General features: G+C 38.2%; 3 protein-coding genes across 10 annotated transcripts; all 3 read right to left on the reverse strand.

The window, feature by feature from the left end:
- Window positions 1–680: 680 nt before the first annotated feature.
- Window positions 681–13,728, reverse strand: LOC124190929 (probable G-protein coupled receptor Mth-like 3). 8 transcript variants are annotated; one of them, XR_006873186.1, is made up of 9 exons: window positions 13,272–13,728; window positions 12,075–12,968; window positions 11,752–12,010; window positions 11,598–11,676; window positions 11,334–11,512; window positions 11,114–11,267; window positions 10,650–11,036; window positions 10,399–10,581; window positions 9,976–10,170 (listed from the first exon to the last, which is right to left on the reverse strand). XR_006873186.1 is itself a non-coding variant. In XM_046583814.1 (8 exons), the coding sequence occupies exons 2-8, from the start codon at window positions 7,954–7,956 to the stop codon at window positions 943–945; spliced, it is 1,761 nt and encodes a 586-aa protein (XP_046439770.1). In that variant the 5' UTR covers window positions 7,957–8,077; window positions 8,485–9,217; the 3' UTR covers window positions 681–942. The 8 variants fall into 8 exon arrangements, 6 of the variants coding, with proteins under 6 accessions (XP_046439770.1, XP_046439769.1, XP_046439767.1 ...); XM_046583814.1 differs by lacking the exons at window positions 9,976–10,170; window positions 10,399–10,581; window positions 10,650–11,036; ... (4 more) ...; window positions 12,075–12,968; window positions 13,272–13,728 and adding exons at window positions 681–1,270; window positions 1,346–1,499; window positions 1,573–1,739; ... (3 more) ...; window positions 7,808–8,077; window positions 8,485–9,217; XM_046583813.1 differs by lacking the exons at window positions 9,976–10,170; window positions 10,399–10,581; window positions 10,650–11,036; ... (4 more) ...; window positions 12,075–12,968; window positions 13,272–13,728 and adding exons at window positions 681–1,270; window positions 1,346–1,499; window positions 1,573–1,748; ... (3 more) ...; window positions 7,808–8,077; window positions 8,485–9,217.
- A 1,328-nt stretch (window positions 13,729–15,056) lies between these two features.
- On the reverse strand, window positions 15,057–17,653 carry LOC124190932 (G-protein coupled receptor Mth2-like). The gene is made up of 7 exons (XM_046583818.1): window positions 17,535–17,653; window positions 16,695–17,230; window positions 16,541–16,619; window positions 16,266–16,447; window positions 16,040–16,193; window positions 15,552–15,965; window positions 15,057–15,483 (listed from the first exon to the last, which is right to left on the reverse strand). The coding sequence occupies exons 2-7, from the start codon at window positions 16,903–16,905 to the stop codon at window positions 15,462–15,464; spliced, it is 1,062 nt and encodes a 353-aa protein (XP_046439774.1). The 5' UTR covers window positions 16,906–17,230; window positions 17,535–17,653; the 3' UTR covers window positions 15,057–15,461.
- A 1,759-nt stretch (window positions 17,654–19,412) lies between these two features.
- LOC124190930 (probable G-protein coupled receptor Mth-like 3) lies at window positions 19,413–23,052 on the reverse strand. Its single transcript, XM_046583816.1, has 8 exons — window positions 22,913–23,052; window positions 21,364–22,265; window positions 21,033–21,291; window positions 20,875–20,953; window positions 20,604–20,782; window positions 20,377–20,530; window positions 19,891–20,298; window positions 19,413–19,822 (listed from the first exon to the last, which is right to left on the reverse strand). Exons 2-8 carry the CDS (start codon window positions 22,138–22,140, stop codon window positions 19,801–19,803), a joined length of 1,878 nt encoding a protein of 625 aa, XP_046439772.1. The 5' UTR covers window positions 22,141–22,265; window positions 22,913–23,052; the 3' UTR covers window positions 19,413–19,800.
- Window positions 23,053–23,860: the final 808 nt, after the last annotated feature.

A 23,860-nucleotide genomic window follows, 5' to 3' on the forward strand; every position in this document is an offset into this window, starting at 1 on the left:
AGCCCTACAACATCCGGTTGTGACAATCCATACGTAAAACCTGACAGTGATTAATAAAGCACAGACTCGGGTGAAACTGACCTATAGAATCGGAAAGAGAATGGCACAATGTCAGAAAATGAGTCGGACACGGTTTCTGACGCAATATCTAATCGGAACACCCAAATTAATTTTTTCTTCTTTAATTGAAATTCGTCGTTTAAAGGAATAACGATTGATGTCGGAAAATTACAAACAAATCTTTAAAAAAGAAACTTCCTGAATTTTAGAGAGATGTAGGAACACACAAAGTCCATCAATACTACTAAAAATGGAGGTGACAAATATAGCGCCTTATTGATGGAATTGAACGCATGATGTACATAAATACTTCATGGCTCGGATTGCTGAAAATAATTGTACGATTCTTTCACGGTGCGTAACAACTTGTTTTACGAGCCTTACGTTCAGTCGGATTTAGACGATGTTGCAAATTTTAAATCAATATTTAGATATGTACAATATTAAACCATTTACCGTACCAATATTTTGATTGATTAATATAATTTGGGAAAACATTTTACATTCGATTAACCACTGTGCTATTCCTTCACTCAAACTTGTACTTCAACTATATAATGGTGGTGCTGGTTGTACAAAGGTCTCAAATCCTAAAAGGAATTGATAGAGCAATTATGACATAGAATATACTCCCATATTTATATTTAGCGCCAAGAAGTGAACATCAGCAATTCAACATTGCCACAAATCAATTTCCCGATATAGGGTAGAGCACAGATTTTAGTTTGGCAGGTGGTTTATGATGAGGAGTTGAGCAATTTACTACACCTTTTCCGAATACAAAATACGTGAGTCCAAAATGATCTGTTAATTGTAGAAGGGTAGATATACGTATAAGGGGACACATTTGCCGAGAAAGCTCGTTTAATACATTATATTAATCTATCCATAAATTCGATCCTGCGGAGAATTTTGGCAGAGTGTAGCAAGCGGGATAGCGGGTGGATGACGTTCGCTTTTCTTGGGGACTACGCGGGAACAAATTTTCTCACAGGCCGAGATGAAGGGACTCAAACGCGGGAATTTGAGTTTGAACATTTTCCAAACGCTCGGCTTACAGACGAAGATGATGAAAATGAAAATGGGCGAGATGACATTGAATGTGTCGGTGAACAGGGCACTTTCGAAACTGGAATCTGCCAAGAATGTAATAATTTCGGCTGTCCAGGGAACACCCATCAACAAGAAGAGACTCAGGATCACTTTGAACCTGCAATTAGGGTGGCACATCTGTATACGATTAGTTTGCAATCGGTAATGCAATTGCTGTTCCATTAAATAATACCTTTGACTTTTACGGGAAATGTTGATCACTAGCGACGATTCGACACTTCTCTGATAAAAATTGAACGCAGCCCAAACGAACATGAAAACGTTGGCAACAATCATGACAATCATAGGGCCGTACAAATAGGCGATGAATGCTCTTCTACGTTTATCTAGTAATTAAAAAGTAATAATTCAACAATTTGTTGAAACAGGAGAATGATGAAAACGCGTGTTATAATTTACCATTTAACCCGCAATACAATTTTGATGCCAATCCCGGTTTAATGATGTCTGGCATTTCGCTGTGCTGTAAAATTTGCCCGACCGTCACGACGATGAATGGAATACCCCATCCGTAAACGGAGGAATAGAAAAACTGTTTACCCAAGACGGATGTGTTTGTCGGTAGTCTGATGGAACTAAAGCGACATAAATTTATCGATTCAGTTACAAAAAAAATCCCGTGTGTGTATATTCACCTAAACATCCGCCAAATTCCAAAGCACAAAACGTTGAGCCAAGAAAAAGTGGCGATGTAGGCAAAATGCAGTGAAATAGCTGCAGGAGAAAATTGTAATTAATTAGTAGAATAGTGATAGTGAAATTTAATTGATTTACCTATTGCAGTGCAAAGGTTGATCGGCAAATTGCTGCCTCTACCAAGTAAGAGAATGGCAAAAGAAATGTTCGTGATTGTCATGGAAGCCAAGTAACACATGACGATAACACCTTGGAGGTTGCGCATTTTTGGTAGAATTGAATAAACCAATAAGGTGGCGACTAGAAAAATCGCGGCAAAAAGATTTAAACATCCAAAGAGAAACGCTCGTATGGTATATTCTGGAAAACACGCTAATGCTATTTGATTCTTAGAAAAAAGGATACAAAATAAAATTAACGCATACAATAACTTTTTAATCAAATCAAAATAACTAAATTCTCACAATGTTTTCACCGTTAACTAGATTGTCAATGCAGTAATGGTCCGTTTTCTCGTCAGTTTGATTTTCAAAATGAAGTAGAATCTGGCCATCGGGACGTATCGAAAAATCAAAAATTAACTCTTGTGGAAGTTTTCCGCATTTTATTCCGAGTCCGCCACGGGTAGAAAAAGAATTGGCGTCGATTGGTTCATTTTGCGGGTTACGCAAAAGTGACAAATTAAACGGCACAGGATGCGGCTCACATATTGAAATGTTCAGCAGATCGTGATAATATTTCGTGACCATGGCCATTCCGGGAGGGCAACACTTTCGAATGCATCCCGACTCACTGCAAGGATCAGGAACACAATAACGAGCCACAAATTTGCCAGGGGATGTTGAATAATTTTCTTCTTCTATTCTGTTGATGCAGAATTCATTGGAATTCAACCTTTTCTCACCAATCAATAATGTGTCGTTGTCCAGCTGGAAATCTTCCGTGCTGTGACTCACGTATCCTTCTGGGCAATCAGTCAAACCGTCGTTCGGATCCTCGAACGAATAATTTGGAAACGACTCGTTGTACAAAGTGGAGACATACTTTGGCACGCACTGATCCAATCCTGTCAGGTATGTAGTCCCACTTTTGCAGCACCAGATTTTCTCGTCGAATAAAATTTGTTGTTTGAAAGTTTCCTGATTGTTTGAAACCTTTTTCATTTTCCTTTTGACTATTCTCAAAAGTGTTTTATTTTTACTTTCGGCCAAGACGATGGCCAGCAAAAAGAAAGTGAAAAGAAAAATCAGCGTATTACAATTAGCCATTTTGTAACTAATAGTTACGTCAGTAATACTCAATCAATCCAACTTCAACTCAACTGCGTTCTCGGAGAACAAACCTTTTCACCCTATACTGTTGATCCCGAATGTGGTGTCACTTGGTCTGTTTGGCTGTTGTTCCACCGAGAATTTGGTTCCCGCCAAGCAATGAGAACATTTCACAAAGTTTATTATGCTTGTAGCCTTTATGTTATTAACCAAACTTTGGTTTCCTTCTGATTACCGGTATCTCACGTGTAACCACAATGTTGTGTGCTACTAATTTCCTTTTGAAAAGTTGTTTGGTTTGCAGCTTGATAGGGCATATAAAGGATGCGATTAAATAGGGGCGACCACAGACTGTCGAAATCACGAACAAAGACGCAATAATTAATATAAATACTGGTATATATAGCCTTTGTTGCGATGATAGGCTATTCAAAAGTCACGCACTGATCCAATCAATTTGGTACGTACTGATCGGTACTGATCAATGGTCACATGGTCACACTATTGATTGATTGAGCTTAAACTTGACAACAATTCCTTAAGGACAAGAGTTTTCATTCAATCAAGTTGTTTTTTTCTTTTTTTTTTCTGCGTCTGAAACTTTGACGTGAATCATCAGTCTTGAATATGGTGCTGAATCAAAGGAAGAAAATTTCACACCGCGTAAGTTTAATATTTTAACACAGCAGATATCGTCATATACCGACTTGGTCTCCCATTAAGTTGAGCGTTACAGTAAATCCAATGGTGGGAGAAATTGTGATCCTATATATAGGAGCGATGTTGATAGGACACTGTGCCGTTCACGTCTGCCAACCTTCCACTTTTCCTGGACTTATCCTGTCTCTTGGCTAGATTTTTCATAGCGCTAAACAGCAACTACAGTCATAATCGAAATGCCCTGCAGTCTCAGAGCTGACCCTACATGGGACTGTACAGGATGCAGTGTTGGATGACTGGAAAATGTCAAATTGTTCATTAAAATTTTCATAGGTAGTAAACCGTGGGTTTTTCTAAATCAAAAACATTTGGAAAATGGCTAGGCCGAAGTCGTATGGCTTCTCTCTGCATTATACGGATTCTCGTTTAGCCTTGCACATCAGATTACCGGAAATGGATTAATGCCTTTGGCGTCAAAAACATTTCTGTCATTCACGCAGTCCCGCAAGGCCATTTAAACGCTTCAATCAACTTTTCTATTTTTTCATCTATTCAGACTCTCATCATCTTTATTTATTTCTTTACGAATGATTACGATTTAGCGTCAATTCTATAAATACTATTTCAGAATATTGTTAGATTCAAGATTTTTCATTTTTACCGCATTTTACGCTTGTCAATAATAATAATACTAATAAAGGTATTGCATTTTAAAAACCAGTTTCGGAATGGTATATTTCACTTTCGAATCATGCAGAGCCAGTTATAAATTCCAAAGTAAAACTTTCACGAGCGCAGATTAGAACGGATTTGATGTCATGCACTCACCAGATGGACGATTTTAGAGTGTTGGGGGGAAGAAACTTCCCCGAATTGTTGAACCGGTTTTGAGCTTCGAGAAAAGCAAATCCGGAATGTGTTATTCTTTAATTTAGTGACTTAAGTTGATCAACGTAAAGAATTAATCTGCAAATAATTATAGGAAGTGTCATTTTTTCGGAAATTTTTATGAAAACGGAAAAGGATAAATAATCGGATAAATGCCGGAGCTAAGCAACATTTTGTACCGTCAAAATTTTGTCCATAATTCAATGGAATACATTTGATACCTATCGATGAATTTTAATTTCTTAATTAATTGCTCCAGTGAAATTTGTATTAAATTATTTCCCGAATTGTGCTGGGGAGATAAAGGATCATACACAACACAGATGTGAACTGTACTATAGTCAGGATAATACGTTATACCCGAGCGTGAAATCTTGCGTATAGCCTAGCGCATTACATACCAAAAATAATGGTTACAGTCATTAAAGATGGGCTGCCTTTGGCGTCAAAACTGGATTAGTAATACATAGTACGCTCAATCCCGCAAGGCTATTAAAACGGTATTTAGACTTCCACCTTATTTTATTTTTTGCTCGACGAATGATTTTAGCGATAAATTTAATGTGAATTCCATCAATACAATTTCAGAATATTATTGGGATTTCCCACATAGAAAAATTATATCTTTAATTTAATTTAATTTGATTAATTACTTAATTTTACTTCTTCGACATTTGTATATTGTTACTTGGATAAAGGAACATACAAAACAGATTGTTCATTCCCCATCACCGTTAAAAGTTGTTAGCTGAAAAAATCTTTTGATGGGGCTAAATTTTATAAAAGTGAATATAATTATTATTACGAGAGTAGGACCTATTACTTACGCTCGCCTATTTACAGAGTCAAGAAATGAACATCAACAACACCCCAATTCAATTTCCAGATAAGACAGCGATCTACACTGGCAGGTGGACGGCAGGTGATATGAGTGGTTGAGCAATTTGAACATTTTCCGAATAAGCAAAATCCTTCAAGTTGTTGGATCAGCATTCTAGTCTATCCGTCACCTTTTTATACTAACTCAGAAAACAGAAGACAATGACCTGTTGAAAATTAAACAAAAAAAAATGTGAATTAAGATGCAGTTTTCTTTCGAAAAAATTTGTTGCGACAACCGTGTTATTGGTAATTGGAAAACTTCTTTCATGTCTGCTGTAGAATCAGTAGATAGAGTTTGCTGGGAGGTTTTGTTATTATAACTGATGTCATTTGTGTTATCTGAATTGCTTTCTTCGGCACTAGAAGGTTGATGACGATTAATTTTCTTGGGGATTATACGGGAACTAAATTTTTCACAGTTCGAGATGAAGGGACTCAACCGCGGGAATTTTTGTTTCAGCATTTTCCAAACGCTTGGTTTACAGACGAAGATAATGAAAATGAAAATCGGCAAAAAGATGTTGAATATGTCGGTGACCAGGGCACTTTCAAAACTGGCATCCGCCATGAAAGTAATAATTTCGGTTGTCCAAGGAACACCCATCAACAAGAAGAGACTCAGGATCACCCTAAATCTGCAATTTGAATTACACATTTACGATTAGGCCGCAGTTTGCAATGTCTCTATTTAATAATACCTTTGGCCATTATGCAAAACGTTGGTCACTTGCGACGATTCGGCACTTCTCTGGTAAAAATTGAACGCAGCCCAAGCGAACATGAAAACGTTGGCAACAATCATGACCATCATCGGTGCGTACAAATAGGAAATTAATGGTCCTCTATGTTTATCTTGTAATTAAAAAGTAAAATTCAAACATTTCTTATTTATACAGGTGAATGATAAAAATATGTCCTTAGAACTTACGATTGAACCAACAGTACAATTTTGAAGCCAGTCCTGGTTTAATTATGTCGTCTGGCACATCGCTGTGCTGGAGAATTTGTCCGACAACCACGACAATGAATGGAATACCCCATCCGTAAAGGGAGGAATAAAAAAACTGTTTGCTCAAGACGGATGTGCGAGTCGGCAGTCTAATGGAACTGGAAAATGCGAACGAAAATTATTTAGTACAAAAATCCAGAGAAAGCCCACGTAAATCAAATAAGAAACAAAATTTATTTACCTAAACATCCGCCAAACTCCAAAGCACAAAACGTTCAACCAAGAAAAAGTGGCGATGTAGCCAAAATGCAATAAAATTGCTGCAGGAGAAAATTTTAAATAATTATAAGAAATGGAATTGCAAAGTGAAATCAAATTGATTTACCTAATGTTGAACAAAGACCGGGCGGCATATCGCTGACTCTCACCATCATTAGAATAATGGCATGAAAGACGTTCGTGACTGTCATGGAAGCCAAGTAACACATGACGATAACACCGTGGAAGTTGCGCATTTTTGGGAGAATTGCATAAACCAATAAGGTGGCGACCAGAAATACCGTGGCAAAAAGTTGCAAACATCCAAATAGAAACGCGCCTTTGGAATCTTCTCCTTGCTCTGGAAAACACACTAAAGCCACTAGTTTCTTTAAAAAGAAATAAAGTAAGGGCTTGCCAATTTTTGAATAAAATTTGTAACTAAATTCTCACAATGTCTTCACCGTCAACTACATTATTTTCAATGCAATACTGGTCCGTTTTCTCGTCGGTTTGATTTTCTGACTGAAGTACAATCTGACCGTCGTGCCTGATCGAGAAATCTAATTGTTGATCTCGTGGAACTTCACCGCATTTTATTCCGAGTCCGCCACGGGTAGAAAAAGAATTGGCGTCGATTGGTTCATTTTTCGGGTTACGCAAAAGTGACAAATTAAACGGTACAGGATGTGGCTCACATATTGAAATGTTCAGCAGATCGTGATAATATTTCGTGACCATGGCCATGCCGGGTGGGCAACACTTCCGGATGCATCCCGACTCACTGCAAGGATCAGGGACGCAATAACGAGCCACAAATTTGCCAGGGGAAGTTGAATAATTTTCTTCTTCTACTCTGTTGATGCAAAATTCATTGGACTCCAACCGTTTGTTACCAACGAATAAGGTGCCGTTTTCCAGTTGAAAATCTTCCGTGGTGTGACACACGTAGCCAACCGGACAATCAGTCAAACCGTCGTTAGGATCCTCGAACGAATAATTTGGAAACGACGTGGTGTACAAAGTGGACACTAAACTTGGCACGCACTGATCCAATCCTGTCAGGTATGTAGTCCCACTTTTGCAGCACCATATTTTCTCGTCAAATAAAATTTGTTGTCGGATCGAAGAATTTCCTTGCATTTCCGATAAAGTTGTGTCTTCACTTGTGGCTGCTGTGGCGTTGGAAAACCAAACGAAAAAAGCCCAAACCACTCCGAGAGTATATTTATTCGCCATGGTATCTACACAGGAATGATGAAGCTAAAACTCCACAATATCTCCTGGATGACAACGTATTTCATTCCATCAACATCAAGTTTTTTTTCTGCGTCGGGCAATGCGACTTGAATCATCAGTTCTGGCATCGAATGAAAAGAATAATTTCAAATTTCATACGTTAGTTTAATACTTAATACTAACACAGACACCAAACACTAATTTATCTTCCGTTAAATTTTCTATAGTTTGAGGCTAAGAATTCTTTGAACACTAAAACCGAAGTGGATTAGACCCGCTGGTAGCGCTAAGAGTCATAATGTGCGCATATGTTTTTTTCAGTGAGTGTGACGATTTCTTTAAGCTCATCTGGCGCAAAAGTAACGAGGAGGAGGGGATGGAGATTTAAAAATTTAAATTCAGTCATTTAAATTCGCCAAACCAGATTTGTTAATTCACATCAGATCTAACCGCGGAACGAATAGATTTTGAAACAATAAATTATGTAATTCAATATAGGCTAATATCTAATATTCTGGTTAACTTTACCTCTTATTGGGCAAGTGGAAGTCAAAGTGACGTGACAGTAATTCCAATGCTGGGCAAAACTGTGATCCATATAAAGGGGCGACGTTGATCTGACACTGTGCCGTGTTCACGACTGCCTACGTTTGGCTTTTCCCTCGAGTATTTGACTTGTCTCTTGGCTAGATTTTTTCACAGCGCTAAAACAGCGCAACTAACAGTCATATTCGAAATGCCCTGCAGTCTCAGACCTGACCCCTACATGGGACTGCATAGGGAATGCAAACAAGCGTTCGGAGTAAACCACAAAATTGTTTAAAAGATTTGGAAAATGGCCAGGCTGCCGTTGTAGCCTATAGCTTCTCACTGCATTACGTTAGTGAGTAATATTTAATGACAAATACTATATAGCAGAGGGCAAATTAAAGATGTGAAGATCAGTCGGTAGTATTTAAACAGTCGCTCTTATTCAACGCCTGTTCGGATAACTCGCTTGTTTTAAAAAAGACAAAGGAATGAATGAACTTCTAAAAACTCTGAACGAAATTGAAGAAAGTTATCCATCAGATATGGTCAAAAACCTGCATAGGAAAAAAAGAAACTTTCAAATCGTATACCGGTATAGCTTCTAATACGTCGCAGCCGAATTCTGTCAAAGCTAGAAGCTATGGCAACTTCTGGGACTAAAAGTAAAAGTATGAGCCGGTTTCCAACATCAGCATCCACTTTGATAGTAGTTGGGACTTGGGACGCTGTCTAACTACGCAGCTGTGAAGTTTACTCATCTACTCGGAAGGAGAATGCATGAGCATGACCTTGAGCGTGAATTCTTGGATAGCCTTGCGCATCACATACCAGAAATCATGGGTATAAGATGAGTTGCCTTTGGCGTCAAAAACGATTCTGTACCTATTCATGCAGTCCCGCAAGGCTATTAAGATGCATGCTGACTTTTAAATTTGTTTATTTCCCGACGAAATATAGCGACAAATTTAGCGTCAATTCCATCAGCACAATTTCAGAATATTATTGGGGTTAAGACCGTTCATTTCTATCGCACTTTACTCTGTCCATTGGTAATGGTGTCGCATTAAAACCAGTCAGAATGGCATTTTAGCTTTCGAATCAAAGCTATTATAGTTCCAGTTAATTCCAAAGTCAAATTTCCACGAGCACGGACTGGAACGGATTTGTAGTCGCCCACTTCACGTGTGATGGACGATTTCGGACTGTAGGGGGAAAGATAATTCGAGAAAATTCCCTGAGTTAATTGCGTCAATACACTTGTTTAACCGGTTTTGAGCTTACTGCTGCTATATTTCTGACTTATTCTTCTACGTCACTCTAACGAGATATTCCTCTTATTCTGACGTATTCCATCGGTTATTATTCCCTAGCAAATGCAGCAGAAAAGCATGAACCGGAATGATGTAATTCACTAGTTTGGTGACGCAAGTTTGTGAACGTTAAAAATCCTGTATGGAATTAATTTACAGAAAATTGGGAATAAGTATATTTTTTTCCGAATTTAGTTTTATTTTTCCGGTTTTCCTAGAATTTTCACACACTCTAGATTTCCTTATATTTCCAAAATGTGAACCTAGTAATAGGTAATAATTTCTTTAAAAAACCGCTTCGAAATTATCGGATTTAAGAAACTTCTCCGGAGGGCAGCTTTTGATAGGTTGGTGTATCAGAAGAAAGTCGATCCTGCAGACAATCGGAAAGGATAAATCGGATAGATGCAATAGATGCCGGAGCTGAACAAAAATTTTGTACCGTCAAAAATTTTTTTTGCCTTTAATTTAATGTCTCAATTATACGTTTAGGTATTTGTAATCAAATTTGAATTGATTTAAAATAATTTTTTTTTCAAACAAAAGTTTTGACATTCAAAACAAAAGAAATTAACGTCAAGAATGCGCCAATTCAATTTACCGATAGACAGAGATCGATACACTGCCAGGTGGCTGGCAGGAGGCCGGCAGGTAAGATGAGTGGTTGGGCAATCTTATAACATTTTCCGAAAAGGCAAAATCCTTCAAGTTGTTGGATCAGCATTCGTCGAGTCTATTTTTCACCTTTTTTTCTTTACTCAGAAAACAGAAGACTCAGATTGACCTGTTGTAAATTTTAAAAAAATGTGAATTAAGATGCAGTTTTCTTTCGAAAAAATGTGTTGCGACAACCGTGTTATTGGTAATTGGAAAACTTGTTTCATGTCTGCTGTCGAATCGGTATTTAGAGTTTGTTGGGAAGTTTTGTTATTATTATTACTGCTGATGCCATTGCTTTCTTTAGCACTAGCAGATTGATGGAGGTTTCTTTTCTTGGGAATTATACGGGAAACTTTTTCACAGGCCGACATGAAGGGGCTCAATCGTGGGAACTTTTGTTTCAGCATTTTCCAAACGCTCGGCTTACAGACGAAGATGATGAAAATGAAAATGGGCAAAATGATGTTGAATATGTCGGTGACCAGGGCACTTTCGAAACTGGAATCCGCTAAAAAAGTAATAATTTCGGTTGTCCACGGAACACCCATCAACAAGAAGAGACTCAGGATCACTTTAAATCTGTAATTAGAAGTGACACATCAATTAATGATTAGTTTGCAATCATCAATGTAATTATGGCTACGAATAATAAATACCTTTGGCCATTATGCGAAAGGTTAGTCACCTGCGATGATTCGGAACTTCTCTGGTAAAAATTTAACGCAGCCCAAACGAACATGAAAACGTTGGCAGCAATCATGACCATCATCGGAGCGTACAGATATACAATTAATGGTCCTCTATGTTTATCTGGTAATGAAAAAGTATAATTCAATGATTGGTTTATTGTATGATGATTATGTGTGTATAACTTACGATTAAACCAGCAGTACAATTTTGAAGCCAATCCTGGTTTAATGATGTCGTCTGGCACATCGCTGTGCTGGAGGATTTGTCCGACAACCACGACAATGAATGGAATACCCCATCCGTAAAGGGAGGAATAGAAAAACTGCTCACCCAATACGAATGTGCGAGTCGGAAGACTGATGTAACTGGAATATGAGACAAAGCTGATTTAGTTCTAATAAATCCCAGATAAACCCGTGTCAATAAAAGAATTTAAAAATAATTATTTACCTAAGCATCCGCCAAACTCCGTAGCACAAGACGTTTAGCCAAGAAAAACTGGCGATATAGGCAAAATGCAATGAAATTGCTGCAGAAAAAAAAGAATTTTTAAATTAATAATTCTACATTACAAAAATGGAATTGTGAAATCAAATCGATTTACCTAACGTTGAACAAAGACCGGGCGGCATATCGCTGCCTCTCACGAGCATCAGAATGGCATGAAAAACGTTCGTGACTGTCATGGAGGCCAAGTAACACATGACGACAACGCCGTGGAGGTTGCGCATTTTTGGCAGAATTGCATAAACCAATAAGGTAGCCACCAGAAATACCGTGGCAAAAAGATTCAAACATCCAAATAGAAACGCGCCTTTGGAATCTTCTCCTTGCTCAGGAAAACACACTAAAGCCACTAGTTTCTTAAATAAGAAATGCAATTAGGGTTTACTTCATTTGAATCCCATTTATAACTAAATTTCTCACAATGTCTTCACCGTCAACTACATTATTTTCAATGCAATACTGGTCAGTTTTCTCGACGGGTAGATTTTCTAAATGAAGAACAATCTGGCCGTCGTGCCTTATCGAGAAATCTAATTGTTTATCTCGTGGAAGTTTACCGCATTTTATTCCGAGTCCGCCACGGGTAGAAAAAGAATTGGCGTCGATTGGTTCATTTTTTGGGTTACGCAAAAGTGACAAATTAAACGGTACAGGATGCGGCTCACATATTGAAATTGGCCACAGATCATGATAATGTTTCGTGACCATGGCCATTTCGGGAGGGCAACACTTTCGAATGCATACCGACTCACTGCAAGGATGAGGGACGCAATAACGAGCCACAAAATGTCCAGGCGATGTTGAATAATTTTCGTCTTCTACTCTGTTGATGCAAAATTCATTGGACTCCAACCGTTTGTTACCAACGAATAAGGTGCCGTTTTCCAGTTGAAAATCTTCCGTGGTGTGACTCACGTAGCCAACCGGACAATCAGTCAAACCGTCGTTAGGATCCTCGAACGAATAATTTGGAAACGACTTGGTGTACAAAGTTGAGACAAAATTTGGCACGCACTGATCCAATCCTGTCAGGTATGTAGTCCCACTTTTGCAGCACCGGATCTTCTCGTCGAATAAAATTTCTCGTAGGGTTGACGAATTTCCTTGGATTTCTAAAACAGTTCGATTTTCACTTGTGGCTGTGGCAAACCAAGCGATAAAAGTGAAAATCACTACGGGAGTGTAGTTCATGGTCACAACAGGACAGCACGATTGGTTGAGCTAAAACTCGACAATTTGGACGACAAGAATTTTCATTGAACCAAGTTGTTTCCTCTGCGTTGGATACTGCGACGTGAATCATGAGTTCTGCACCTGGGAGTAAAACAAAAGAAGAAAGTTAAAATATCATACGATAGTTGGCATTTAAACACAGATGTCGAACAGCGAACACTTAATCAACCATTAAATTTGCCATCACTGAAACTAAGAATTAACTATGAATACTTGAAACACAAAAACGTAAATATGGCCATTTTATGTCGTTCAATTTCTTTCCCAACTATCGTACCACAGGATTGTAACAAGGATCTGCTGCAGATTTAAGAGCCGCTGACGGCGCTGAATGATGTGCGCAGATTTTTTAAAAAATGAATCTAATATTATGGTCCAGTTTACCTTTTGTTGACTAACTGGATGTCAAAGTGATGCGTGACAGTAAATTCCAATGCTGGGAGAAATTGTGTTCCTACAGGAGATGTTGATAGGCCACTGTGCCGTTCACTTCTGCCAAACTTTCACTTTTCTCTCGACTATTCATCTTGTTTCTTGGCTACTAAGCAGCAACTATAGTCATACTCGACATGCCCTACAGTCGCAGACCTGACCCCAAATGGAACTGCAGGAAAAGAAATTTTTTTATCGTTGAGAATAAACCGCTAAATTGTCTTAACAGATTTGGAAAATGGCCAGGCTGCATGTATCTAGCTTCTCACTGGATAACGTTAGTGAGTAAATTGACAAATGCTATGGCAGATGACAAATTAAGCATTAAAAGTTAGTAGTATTTAAACTGTCACTCTTATTTAACCCCTGTTGAGATAAAACGCTTGTGTGTAACTAAAAAAAACCCAGAGGAATGAATGAACTTCTAAAAACCCTAACAGAAATCGAAATAATTTGTACATCAGATATCGTCGAAGTGTCCTCAATAAAAAATTTGCATAGGAATAAAAGAAACTTTCCATTCTTATACCTTCTACGTTGCAGCCGAATTCCCTCAAGGCTGGAAGTCACAGCAACTGGGTCTAAAAGTATCAACCGGTTTCCAACATCGACGCTGTGTATAACAACACAGATGTGAAATCTAAACTCGGCAGGATGGTGGCGTTACCTTGAGCGTGAAATCTTTTACAGCCTAGCGCATCATATACCCAAAACAATGGTTACATTCATTAAAGACGGGCTGCCTTTGCTGGCGTCAAAACCGGTTTTGTACTTATATTCACGCTATCCCGCAAGACTATAATTAAAACTTTCCACCCTACTTTGTTTATTGCACGACGAATTTGATTTTAGCGATATACTTGGCGGATTTAGCGTGAGTATTAATACAATTTCAGAATATTGTTGGGGATTTTAATCATTTTGACTATACATTTGACTCTCTGTCCCTATGATAACGGTTTCGCATTTAAAAAACCAGTTGGAATGGCCTTTTACTCTCAGCAAATGGGAGCCAGGTTATTCCAAAGTCAAACTTTCACGAGCGCATATATGGGGACGCATTGGATGTGACTCACCAGATGCATGATTTCGGACGGTATAGGTGGGAAGAAAATTCCTCGATAGTTACTTGCGTCAACAGTCTCAACACAGCTGTTTAACCGGTTTAGAACTTGCTGTTATTCCTGACTTCCACGTCATTCCGACGGCATAAACATGAGAGTGACGTTATTTCTTATTTCGTTTTTAAACTTATATGCTTATAGCCGTAATTTAGCGACTATAGTTTAATATTGTCACGGGCGGGGTTGCGTTCACAAATACAGATGTGATGATGACGGAGCCTTGATTTTGCCGTTCAATAAGAAACTGCCGAAAATCCTTTCGCCTTTCCACCACCAAGACAACACATGGACACACACCCAGACTCTAGACAAAGACCAACTACTAAGACTAAGACTAGAATTATAACAATTAAGATAACGACTATCAACGTTAAAAAGCTTAGGAAAGGGAGGGGGAATTTTCTTTTCTAGGAATTAAGGAACGTTGATCGACAATATTCTTTAAATAGTATAACGGAACTATCAAAAATAGAACGGACGAGAAATCTGCTGTATAGTAATTCTATACGGCATTCTGTACTATCCGCCAGCTTCGAAGTGTGATCCACTCTTTTACCAAATTAATCCGGAGCTGAGCAACATTTTGGAGCCTCAAAATTCCTTTTTGTCGTTATTAAAAAATAATGCGTTTATTGGTATCGGTGAATTATAGTTTTAAAAAATAAATCCTCTTTTGCATTAATATAATTATTGAATTGAGCGGAGATATACGTATGAACACACAAAACAGATGGTAAATTAATCTCATATGGCCGCGTCCATTTTGATCGTCAGAAACACTCTTATGAGGCGCTAAACGTTAGAAGTGCAATGGTGCATATAATGATTACGTAGGTAGACTATACAATTATTAGTTATGATGTGGAATACTTGGATATTTACAAGGTCCAGACTTGTCCATCTACATTGCCACGAATCAATTTCCCGATACACAACACGTAATCTACTCTGACAGGTGGTTTGAGTGATTATTTTAATTGTTGTTCGATCAGCATCTGTCTTTACCCATCACTTTTACTCAGAAAGCAGAAGACAATGACCTGTTGTAAACGGAAAAAAAGGTGAGTCTCAATATAAAGCATGATTTTGAAATAAGTTATTTGGCAACCTCGTCAAAGGCAATTCAAAAACTTGTTTCGGGACATCAATCGAATCCGTCGATTCGGACGTTAGAGTTAGCTGGGAAGTTTTGTTATTGCTGCTGCTGCCAGTCATGTTGGAATTGCAGCTTTCTTCGGCACTAGCAGGTTGATGGCGCTTGATTTTCTTGGGGACTACGCGGGTACCCATTTTCTCACAGGTGGAGGTGAAGGGACTCAGGCTCGGGAATTTGAGTTTTAACATCTTCCACACACTCGGCTTACAGACGAAGATGATGAAAATGAAAATTGGCCACAGTATGTTGAATATTCTCATAACCTGGTGAACCTGGTAGTCGAAACTGATACCCGCCACGAAAATAATTATGCCAATTGACCATGGCATACACATCAGCAAAAAAAGAATCAGTATCACTTTAAACCTGCAATATATGTGCAAGTTTACGATTACATTTTAACTGAGAATAAAATTGACATACTATAAGTAATAGCCTACCTTTGTTTATTACGGGAAACGTTGGTCACTTGTGACGATTCCACGCTTCTCTGGCAAAATTTGATCCCAGCCCAAATAATCATGATACAGTTGGCTCCGATCATGGCAATTATAGGTCCGTACAAATACGCAATTAATGGCTCTCTATCGTTACCTATAAAGAAGTTATATCAACAATTTGTTTAGAAGTAGGTGCCTATTAAATAAAAAGATTTGTGTAACTTACGATCAAACCAGCAGTACAATTCGTCTGACGCAAATCCCGGTTTAACGATGTAATCTGGCACATCGCAGTGTTGGAGGATTTGTCCGACGACCACGATGACTAACGGAATTCCCCATCCGTAAACGGAAGAATAGAAAAACCGTTTGCTCCAGATGGGTGTCTGAGTCGGTGGTCTAATGGAACTGGAAAAAGTGAGACAAAACTATTTAGTTGTAAAACTCACAACTGCAATTAAATCAACAGCGCTGTGAAACAGAAGTTATATAGATTTGTACCTAAACATCCGCCAAACTCCAAAACACACGACGTTGAGCCAAGAATAAGTGGCGATAAAGGAAAAATGCTGTGAAATTGCTGGAGGAAAAAATTGTCATTTTAAAACATATTTTTTTGGTGAAAATTGAGTATAATGAAATCGAAATTATTTACCTATTATAGAACAAAGACCGGTCGGAATATCAAGGACTTTAACGAGAAAACGTAAGGCCAAAGAGATGTTCATGACGGTCAATGAGACCAAAAAACACATAACGTTCACAGCGTGGATGTTGCGCATTTTTTCATGAATAGAATAAACGATCAAAGTTGCGATCAAAAATGACGTAGCAAAGAGAGTCAAACATCCAATGAGAAACTCCATCTTAGAATTTTTACTTAATCTTTATGGTTAATAGCTCTATACGCACTCTTGACTATATTGAATTTGAAAATTATAAGGCGCCTGGAATGCAATGGCGTGTGGTGTCCTAGGCCACAACTGAGCAGTTGGTGCCCCCCAATTAGTAGAGTTCAGAATATAATATTTCGATAAACGCGAAAATCACTACGGGAGGATAGTTATCCATGGTCACAACAGGACACGATTGGTTGAGCTAAAACTCGGCAATTTGGACGACAAGAATTGTCATTGAACCAAGTTGTTTTCTCTGCGTTGGATACTGCGACGTGAATCATGAGTTCTGCATCTGGGAGTAAAACAAAAGAAGAAAGTTAACATATCATACGATAGTTGGCATTTAAACACAGATGTCGAACAGCGAACACTTAATCAACCATTAAATTTGCCATCACTGAAACTAAGAATTAACTATGAATACTTGAAACACAAAAACGTAAATATGGCCATTTTATGTCGTTCAATTTCTTTCCCAACTATCGTACCACAGGATTGTAACAAGGATCTGCTGCAGATTTAAGAGCCGCTGACGGCGCTGAATGATGTGCGCAGATTTTAAAAAATGGATCTATAATTATTATGGTCCAGTTTACCTTTTGTTGACTAACTGGATGTCAAAGTGATGCGTGACAGAAAATTCCAATGCTGGGGGAAATTGTGTTCCTACAGGAGATGTTGATGGGCCACTGTGCCGTTCACTTCTGCCAAACTTTCACTTTTCTCTCGACTATTCATCTTGTTTCTTGGCTACTAAGCAGCAACTATAGTCATACTCGAATGCCCTACAGTCGCAGACCTGACCCCAAATGGAACTGCAGGAAAAGAAATTTTTTTATCGTTGAGAATAAACCGCAAAAATGTCTTAACAGATTTGGAAATTGCCAGGCTGCATGTATCTAACTTCTCACTGGATAACGTTAGTGAGTAAAATGACTAATTCTATAGCAGATGACAAATTAAGCAGTAAAAGTTAGTAGTATTTAAACTGTCACTCTTATTTAACGCCTGTTGAGATAAAACGCTTGTGTGTAACTAAAAAAAAAAAAGATCAGGAATGAATGAACTTCTAAAAACCCTAACAGAAATCAAAATAATTGTACATGAGATATGGTCGAAGTGTCCTCATAACCTGTATAGTGAAAAAATAAACTTACAAGTTACAATTCGTCGTATATCTTCTACGTTGCAGCCGCATTCCCTCAAGGCTAGAAATTATAGCAAACTGGGACTGAAAGTATCAACAGGTTTCCAACATCAGCGCAGCACTATTACGGCTGTGTATAACAACACAGATGGGAAATCTAAACTCGGCAGGATGATGGCGTTACCTTGAGCGTGAAATCTTGTACAGCCTAGCGCATCATATACCCAAAACAATGATTACATTCATTAAAGATAGGCTGCCTTTGCTGGCGTCAAAACCGGTTTTGTACTTATATTCACGCTATTCCGCAAGACTATAATTAAAACTTTCCACCCTACTTTGTTTATTGCACGACGAACGATTTTAGCGATATACTTAGCGGATTTAGCGTGAGTATTAATACAATTTCAGAATATTGTTGGGGATTTTAATCATTTTGACTACATTTGACTCTGTCCCTATGATAACGGTGTCGCATTTAAAAAACCAGTTGGCCTTTTACTTTCAGCAAATGGGAGCCAGGTTATTCCAAAGTCAAACTTTCACGAGCACACATAATAGGGACGCATTGATGATGATGTCACTCACCAGATACATGATTTCGGACGGTATAGGTGGGAAGAAAATTCCTCGATAGTTACTTACGTCAACACAGCTGTTTAACCGGTTTAGAACTTGCTGTTATTCCTGACTTCTACGTCATTCCGACGGGATTCCCCATCTGACGTTTTCGGTTGGGATAAACATGAGAGTGACGTTATTTCTTATTTCGTTTTTAAACTTATATGCTTATAGCCGTAATTTAGCGACTATAGTTCAATATTGTCACGAGCGGGGTTGCGTTCACAAATACAGATGTGATGATGACGGAGCCTTGATTTTGCCGTTCAATAAGAAACTGCCGAAAATCCTTTCGCCTTTCCACCACCAAGACAACACATGGACACACACCCAGACTCTAGACAAAGACCAACTACTAAGACTAAGACTAGAATTACAACAATTAAGATAACGACTATCAACGTTAAAAATAAGCTTAGGAAAGGGGGAGAGGGTATTTCTAGGAATTCAGGAACGTCGACGATTTTTCTTATTTAAAGAAAATCCTGAGAAATAGAATAGCGAAACTATCAGAAATAGAACAAACGAGAAATCTGCTGTATAGTACACGCCATTATGTACTATCCGCCAGCTTCGAAGTGTGATCAACTCTTTTACCAAATTATGAAATTAATCCGGAGCTGAGCAACATTTTGGAGCCTGAAAATTCTTTTTTGTCTTTATTAAAAAATAATGCGTTTATTGGTATCGGTGAATTATAGTTTTAAAAAAAATTTATCGTCTTTTGTATTAATATAATTATTGAATTGAGTTGAGATATACGTATGAACACACAAAACAGATGGTTAATTAATCTCATTTGGCCGTCCATTAGTAAATCGTCAGAAATACTCTTATGAGGCGTTAAACGCTAGAGGTGCATATAATGATTAGACTATACAATTATTAATTATTATGTGGAATATTAGGATATTTACAAGGTCAACGACTTGTCCATCTACATTGCCACGAATCAATTTCCCGATACACAGCACGTAATCTACTCTGGCAGGTGGTTTGAGTGACTGAACACTTTTTTATAACATTTTCCAATAATATTATTCTAATTGGTGGATCAGCATTTGTCCCTGTACTCGTCACCTTTCTATCCTTACTCAGAAAGCAGAAGACAATGACCTGTTGTAAAAGAGAATAAAAAGTTGAGTCAATATAAGGCATAATTTTGAAATAAGTTATTTGGCAACCTCGTCAAAGGCAATTCAAAAACTTGTTTTGGGACATCAATCGAGTCCGTCGATTCGGACGTTAGAGTTAGCTGGGAAGTTTTGTTATTGCTGCTGCTGCCAGTCATGTTGGAATTGCAGCTTTCTTCGGCACTAGCAGGTTGATGGCGGTTGATTTTCTTGGGGACTACGCGGGTACCCATTTTCTCACAGGCCGAGATGAACGGACTCATGCGCGGGAATTTGAATTTGAGCATTTTCCAAACGCTCGGCTTACAAACGAAGATGATGAAAATGAAAATTGGCAAAATGATGTTGAATATGTCGGTGGATAAGGCACTTTCGAAGCTGGAATCCGCCAAAAAAGTAATAATTTCGGTTGTCCAGGGAACACCCATCAACAAGAAGAGACTCAGGATCACTTTAAATCTGTAATTTGGGTGACATTTTTACAATTAATTTGCAATTGAGAGTGTAATAATGTCCGATGATGGCTACGAAAAATACCTTTGACTTTTACGAGAAACGTTGATCACTTGCGATGCTTCCGCACTTCTCTGGTAAAAATTGACCGCAGCCCAAGCGAACATGAAAACGTTGGCAACAATCATTACAATCATCGGAGCGTACAGATATACAATTAATGGTCCTCTATGTTTATCTGCCAATGAAGAAGTAAAATTCAAACATTTGTTTATACAAGTGAATGAAAAAAATATGTCTGTACAACTTACGATTGAACCAGCAGTATAATTTTGATGCCAATCCTGGTTTAATGATGTCGTCTGGCACATCGCTGTGCTGGAGGATTTGCCCGACGACCACGATGACGAATGGAATACCCCATCCGTAAAGAGAGGAATAGAAAAACTGTTTACCCAGGACGGATGTGTGTTTCGGTGGTCTAATGGAACTGGAGTAAAGCATTTTTTAGTTATCAAAGAAGACAAAAAAACAAACATAATAGGAATCTCAATAAAAAATTTAGAAACACATATTACATACCTAAACATCCGCCAAACTCCAAAGCACAAAACGTTAAGCCAAGAAAAACTAGCAATGTAGGCAAAATGCAATGAAATTGCTGGCAGGAAAAAAATAAAATAAAGCAATTAATTAATTAATCTGCTCTAAAGATTAATAGTGAAATCAAAATGATTTACCTAAAGTTGAACAAAGACCAGGTGGCATATCGCTTCCTCTCACGAGCATCAGAATAGCATGAAAAACGTTCGTGATTGTCATGGAGGCCAAGTAACACATGACGATAACGCCGTGGAGATTGCGCATTTTCGGCAGAATTGAATAAACCAATAAGGTTCCAACCAAAAATACCGCGGCAAAAAGATTCAAACATCCGAATAAATACGCGCCTTTGGCATCTTCTCCTTGCTCTGGAAAACACACTATTGAAATTAAGTTCTGAAAGAAAAAGAAATAAAATTAGGATTAATACTTTCGTTGAATGAAATTTGTAACTAAATTATTTCTCACAATGTTTTCACCGTCAACAAGATTGTCAATACAATACTGGTCCGTTTTCTCGTCGGGTAGATTTTCTAAATGAAGTAGAATCTGGCCATCGGGACGTATTGAAAAATCAAAAATCATATCTCGTGGAAGTTTACCGCATTTCATTCCGAGTCCGCCATGGGTAGAAAAAGAATTTGCGTTGATTGATTCATTTTTCGGGTTTCGCAAAAGTGACAAATTAAACGGTACAGGATACGGCTCGCATATTGAAATTGGAGACAGATCGTGATAATATTTCGTAACCATGACCATTTCGGGAGGGCAACACTTTCGAATGCATCCTGACTCACTGCAAGGATCAGGGACGCAAAAACGAGCCACAAAATGTCCAGGGGATGTTGAATAATTTTCTTCTTCTACTCTGTTGATGCAAAATTCATTGGACTCCAACTGTTTGTCACCAACTAATAACGTGCCATTGTCCAGCTGGAAATCCTCTGTGCTGTGACTGACGTATCCATCCGGGCAATCAGTCAAACCGTCGGTTACATCCTCGAACGAATAATTTGGAAACGACTCGTTGTACAAAGTGGAGACAAAATTTGGTACGCACTGATCCAATCCTGTCAGGTATGTAGTCCCACTTTTGCAGCACCGGATCTTCTCGTCGAATAAAATTTCTTGTTGGGTTGACGAATTTCCTTGGATTTCTAAAACAGTTCCATTTTCACTTGTGTCTGTGGCGTTGGAAAACCAAACGAAAAATGCCAAAATCACTACGTGAGTATATTTAACCATTGTTACTTCAGCACACAGTTGTCTAAGCTAAAACTTCACAATATCTCTTTGGTGAAAATAGTTTTCATTGAACCAAGTTGTTCCCTCTGCGTCGGTCACTGTGATGTCAGTCACCAGTTCTAAGGCTAAAGAAGAAATTTAAAACGTTATAGTTTCTTATTGGAACACAGTCACCGAACACTTGGCAATCTATCAAATTTGCTAGTCCGAAGCTGAAAAATTCTTTAAGAAACACTAAAACGGAAATGCTATTTTTATGGCGTTGAATTTCTATCGCGACTGGATCCGCTCAGTCTCTAAAAGGATCTGCAAACTTTATTCCGGCTGACGCGCTGATAGTCGTTATGTGCGCAGACATCAAGTTTTGAGAATAAAGTTCGTACACGTGACTATTTTAAAAGCTTAGATGGCGCAAAAGTAGTAGCAGGTAAACATTACCTCACTAGGTCGTCGACAAACAGGAAAAAAAAAACTTTCGCCGACTTCCGGCTATTTTAGCCTTCCAAATATGCATCACACAAGAAAAACAAAACTTTCTTTTGAAAAATGTTTATGCACGTGAAAAGATAACTAAATACAATTCGAACTTTCGTATTGCAAAATCAAAAAACATTTCCTTCATGATGTACATGCAACTTTTGAAGACTCAACAAGGAAAATGTGTTACTTTAAATGAAAATCTGACCGGAACTTATATAAAAGATTTTGAAACAAATAATGAATTCAATCACAATGATGGGCTAGAATCTAATATTCTGGGCCATCAGTTTACCTAGGTGCTGGTTGGGCAACAGGAAGTCAAAATCACGCGTGACAATAATTCCAATGCTGTGATGAGAAATGCTGGTCCTATACAGGAGATGTTGATCGGACACTGTGCAGTTCACGACTGCCCACGTTTGGCTTTTCTCTCTGAGTCTTTATATATTGTCTTTAGGGCTTGACTCTTTTCGTATAGTACCAACCAGCAACTTGATAGCACTCAGAATGCCCTGCAGTCTAAGTCGTCTCCTGACCCCAGCAGACAAGACTGCACGCACGGGAAATTTTTTCTTCGCAATTATAAAATGGGGGAAAACCTTTTGACGATTTTTAAAAACAAAAACATTCAGAAGAGACGAATAAGGCTAAATTGCAGTCCTATATAATTTCTCTCTGCATATTACGACAATGATTTTAAAAATGACAAATGATAATTTAGCCTGTCGGTATATTTTGCCTGTCACATATGCTTTTTAGGATAACGCAGAGTAAACAGGAAGGCAGAGTTGAATGAATGTGCACTATTTAAAACTTTCAGAACAACTGAATTAACCCGTTAATCATAGGTACAATCAAGGAGTGTCCCCAACAAATAAAAAAAACCCGCATATAGGAATAAGAGAAACTTCTAAGTGGGAGCGCATCTATTACGTCTGAGCCAAATTTTCTCAAGGCTATAAACTGTTGTTTACAAAAAGAGACTCAGAACAACAGCAGGTTTTCCAACATAGTCAATTGCCGCATTAGAATAGAGCTGGGACACTGTGTATAAACACAGATGTGAACTCTCACGCGGGAGATGTTGCGTCATCCTAGAGCGTGAATTGCTGATGTGTATAGCCTTCAGAAACGGGATATTGTTGCCTTTGGCGTCATAAAAGACTTTGTCATTTTTACGCGCAGCACCGTAAGGCTATTATTATATTCAGACGCTCTATTCAAATTCTTCTTGTTGTTT

This window comes from Daphnia pulex, chromosome 3 (assembly GCF_021134715.1).
Source record: "Daphnia pulex isolate KAP4 chromosome 3, ASM2113471v1".
Classification (NCBI taxonomy): Eukaryota; Metazoa; Arthropoda; class Branchiopoda; order Diplostraca; family Daphniidae; genus Daphnia; species Daphnia pulex.